General features: G+C 57.7%; 1 protein-coding gene across 1 annotated transcript; it reads right to left on the bottom strand.

Annotated features, from left to right (window-relative positions):
• Positions 1-1312: 1312 nt before the first annotated feature.
• LOC123074750 (transcription repressor OFP1) lies at positions 1313-2431 on the bottom strand. The gene has a single exon (XM_044497509.1). It carries the CDS (start codon positions 2354-2356, stop codon positions 1466-1468), a length of 891 nt encoding a protein of 296 aa, XP_044353444.1. The 5' UTR covers positions 2357-2431; the 3' UTR covers positions 1313-1465.
• Positions 2432-3947: the final 1516 nt, after the last annotated feature.

Below are 3947 nucleotides of genomic sequence, written 5' to 3'. Positions count from 1 at the left end.
AATGTCGGATTTCGAGTTCCGGCAAAAACCTTAAGGTTCGAACACTGGGGTGCGCGCGAAGATCTCCCCCTACCTAATCACGCCCTCAGCCTCACCGCGATCTCTAAGGCTAAACACAACGAACTCGCAACACAAGAGACACAAGATTTATACTGGTTCGGGCCACCGTTGTGGTGTAATACCCTACTCCAGTGTGGTGGTGGTGGATTGCCTCTTGGGCTGATGATGAACAGTACAAGGGAAGACCAGCCTCCTGAGGAGAGGTGTTCTTGTGTTCGATGGACTTGTGTGGGTGAGGATTGCTCAAGATGAGTTGCCTCCTATGGTGGTGGCTAGTCCTATTTATAGAGGCCTTGGTCCTCTTCCCAAATATTTAGCGGGAAGGGATACCACAACGGCCAGTTTGAAGGGAGACAACTAGTACAAGCTATCCTGACAAAAGTAGTCTTCGCCTGCCAAAGGCTCTGGTGGTGACGCCGTCTTGGGCTCCACGGTGACCTCCATCCTGTCGTCCTGCTGGTCTTGGTCTCGTTGCATCGATATGGAAACCTTTGCCTGATACCTCGGTACTCCTCGCCTGCGCTTGCCTCCTTAGCACCAAAGAGGAAACGAGGACGTTGCGATCGCTGGCGCCCTCCTGGCCTTGATCGTCATGGCTTCCGTCACGGGAAACCTCGCGCGGTACCCCTTGCCTTGATCTCTCCGCCCCTCGCGAGCCAGCCTGGTGAGGCCGCTCCCGAGGATGTCTTGTGTCGTCCGCCTCGCGAGGCTTGGCCCCTCGCGAGGGTCTTGAGTGTTCGTTGGTGAAGATGGGCCGTACGGGGCCGCTGGGAGAGCCACGCCGCGGGCCGCAGGCAGGCAAGTCTGGGGACCCCTGTTCCCAGGACGCCGACAAGGAACACACGGGGAGGGGCGACGACGGGGGAGGAGGGGGGAGAGGGGGAGAGGAAGGAGAGAGCCATCTCAGAACCACCGCTAACTCTCAGTTTCATGGAGGTGCCGACGACCGAAGACATGAGCGGCGTCAAGAACCTGCTTAGGTACATTGGCGACACGTTGGACATTGGCTACTGCTACACCACCATCGTTGGTGATGCACATTTGATCGACTATAGCAACATCGACATTGCTGGCGACATTGATGAACACAAGAGCACATCAGGCACATTGTTCTTCTTCAGGAACTGCCCTATGTCATGGCGGTGCCAGAAACAAAAGGTGGTGTCGTTGAGCGACTTCGATTATACCGTGTTAAAAAATTCAAAGAAAACATAATTACCAAGCGATCAGCTTGGAAGCTACCAACAAAGAATTGAAAGAAAACATTTTTTTGAATAATGCGAGTACGGACAGCGCGTTTAGAGAAGAAAACAAGCAACTGTCAAAAAGATCACCGTACTTCGTCAATTATGAACCACCGGCACTTGTTACATGGACGAACCGGTCGGCTGCGCGACAAGGAAGCTCAGCTGCGTGGCCGGCTGGTGACGGTGGCAATGCGGGCGGGGTTGAGCTCAAACCAGACCTGGCGGAACACCTTGACGATGCAGTCGTGGTGCTCCTCGGCGTTGAGCGCCAGGTAGCACGCCAGGAGCGTCTCCAGCTCCTCCGGCCGCCCGATGCGCTTGCTCGTGATCATCTCCACCATCGAGTTGCGGAACTCCCGCTGCGGGTCGCTCGTCCGCCGCACCACCGCGAACCTCTCAAGCCCCGACACGGCCGCCACGTTGCACCGCGGCGAACGGACGCGCACCGCTGCCAGCCTCGCGCCCGGCATAGTCCTTCCGGAGAAGGACCGCCGCCCGCCTCCTCGGCGACGGCGCTGGTGGCTCCGAGGCCGCTTCTCTTCGTCCGTGTCGGACGGCAGCGTCAGCACCGGGGTCGGCGCCGTCGCCAGCACACACTGCGGCGGGGAGGCAGCCCGGGAGAACGCGCTGAGGTGGCTGAGCGGCGGGAAATCGCGATCGCCGCCGACAGAGTAGTGGCGTCGGCGGGAGAGCTGGCGCGCGGCCGTGGCCTCAACCTCGGCGCCATCGTTGCCGACCGAGAGACGACGCGGCACGATATCGGTGGCCGCGGGTGACAAGGTATCTGCCGGGCTGCTCCGCGATGCCGGGCTCGGGGTCGTGCCCTCATGGAAGCCGCCGCCGCCGCCGCCGCCGCCGGAGCTCTTGACCTCAGGCGCGGCATGCTTCTTGGGCTTAGAGGAAGCAAGGGCATTGTGCTTAGCCGTGAGCTTGGAGAACCAGGTGAGCGGCGAGAAGGCCGCCTTGCCCTTGCCGCTCTTGCTCTCTTCATGCGCCTGGTCTTGCGGCAGCAGCTGCTGCTGCTTAGATTTCAGCCCCCACCACCTCATGGCTATCGGCTGGTTTCTCTCTCGGTGTTCTTGGTTATTACTATGTGAGCCTGCAGTGTCAGGAGAGAAAGAGTCCGGCGCTACGGGGTGTATTTAAAGCGGGGGGTTTTGGCGGCCAAGCTACGGGCATGATGTTTGAAAGTTCAAAGCTGGGAGCCAAAGTTTTAATAAGCCGTCACTTTTCTTTTGCATGCATGCACCGTGCATTTTGGCTGATTGATTAGCGTGATTGACGCTAATGTTTAGTACCACTCCACTGTAGTGGTAGTACATCATGTTTGGCGTGTCCCTCGCAGACTTCGAAAGCTACAGTAGTGCAGCCTTTGGCGACATGCTAGTAGTAGTAGTAGTACAGAGCCCTGCTGTATGACTTTTGTTGTGATTACCCAGGTCTTGATAGTCTTTATCTGCAGATTATGACGAGGAGATCAATTTGGATGTTGTCAACACAACACCGGCTTAGCGCTGCCATCAGGGACAGTGGGACATGGCTCGGCGTGGAGCAGGACAGGAGGAGTGCAAATTTGGGAACAGAAAGTGAGACGAACCAAAGGGAATCCACCGATCGAGGAGGCGAGCGGAGGCCGGGAGGCGTGATCCCGGCCCTGGCGCTGGCTGGCCACTTGGGCGTAGCTCCTGCGACCCCATTCCACGAGGCCACGACGCAAACTCGCCTCTCGTCTTTGCGTGCGTGCGTGCCCTGCCTTTCCATTCCTTTTCCCCGGGAGGGAGAGAGCGCCGGGGGCAGAGCTGCAGACACGCGCGCTGCGGATTGCGGGAAAAGGGTGGCACCCTGGTTGTTGGTGATTGGGTGGGGCCTGCGCCGGGGCAAATTTGACAAATTTGACCTATAGACGAAATCAAAACACAGAATAAACTATCTATGAAACTATTTCACGCGGCTGACCTTTTTGTGTGACGCCCGACATGAAGGCGCCACACTACACTGTACAACGCCTCACAGATAGGCGCTACACGGCCAGCGTCGCACCCGTGTGATCAGAAAATTATTAAGTCAGTGTGCAGCGCCTGAGAGCTAGGCGCCACACTATACACTGAGCTAGGCGCCACACTATACAGTGTAGCGCCTAGCTCCTAGGCGTTGCACTAGTGCCAGCGCCTAGCTCCCAGCGCCTGAGAGCTAGGCGCCACGGGTCAGCCGCGTGAAATAGTTTCACGGACAGTTCATTCTATGATTTGATTTTGTCTATAGGTTAAATTTGTCAAATTTGCCTGCGCATGGCGTGCCGGCTTTTGCCCCCCTTTCCTCCGCTGCAAATGTTGCATGCCTACGGCTACGGTTCTTGGTTGTTGCTTCCTCTGATCCTGAGCAGTGTGAGTGTCTGCCCTCTTTGTTCGAACAAAGTCCCGCCACCGCGGAGCCCTTTTTACCGACGACGTGCGGCTGGACCTGTCCGCTGCCTACATTATGTATGGATCGTTCATTGCGCTGCAAAACCATTGATCGCGTCGCATGTCTCCGAGCAACGCAGCCGCTGAGAAGGCAATAGCCGAGCACCGGACGGAGCGCGCTACGTAGTCACTCACCGCCGCAGCTCCCGGCGTCCCGTCCTTTTCAAGGAAGGCGGCA

This window comes from Triticum aestivum, chromosome 3D (genome assembly GCF_018294505.1).
Source record: "Triticum aestivum cultivar Chinese Spring chromosome 3D, IWGSC CS RefSeq v2.1, whole genome shotgun sequence".
In the NCBI taxonomy this organism is placed as follows: domain Eukaryota; kingdom Viridiplantae; phylum Streptophyta; class Magnoliopsida; order Poales; family Poaceae; genus Triticum; species Triticum aestivum.
This window is presented reverse-complemented; position numbering and strand designations above follow the sequence as displayed.

Excerpts from the sequence above, each read along its gene's own strand:
- LOC123074750 (XM_044497509.1), bottom strand. The coding sequence starts at position 2,356 with ATGAGGTGGTGGGGGCTGAAATCTAAGCAGCAGCAGCTGCTGCCGCAA.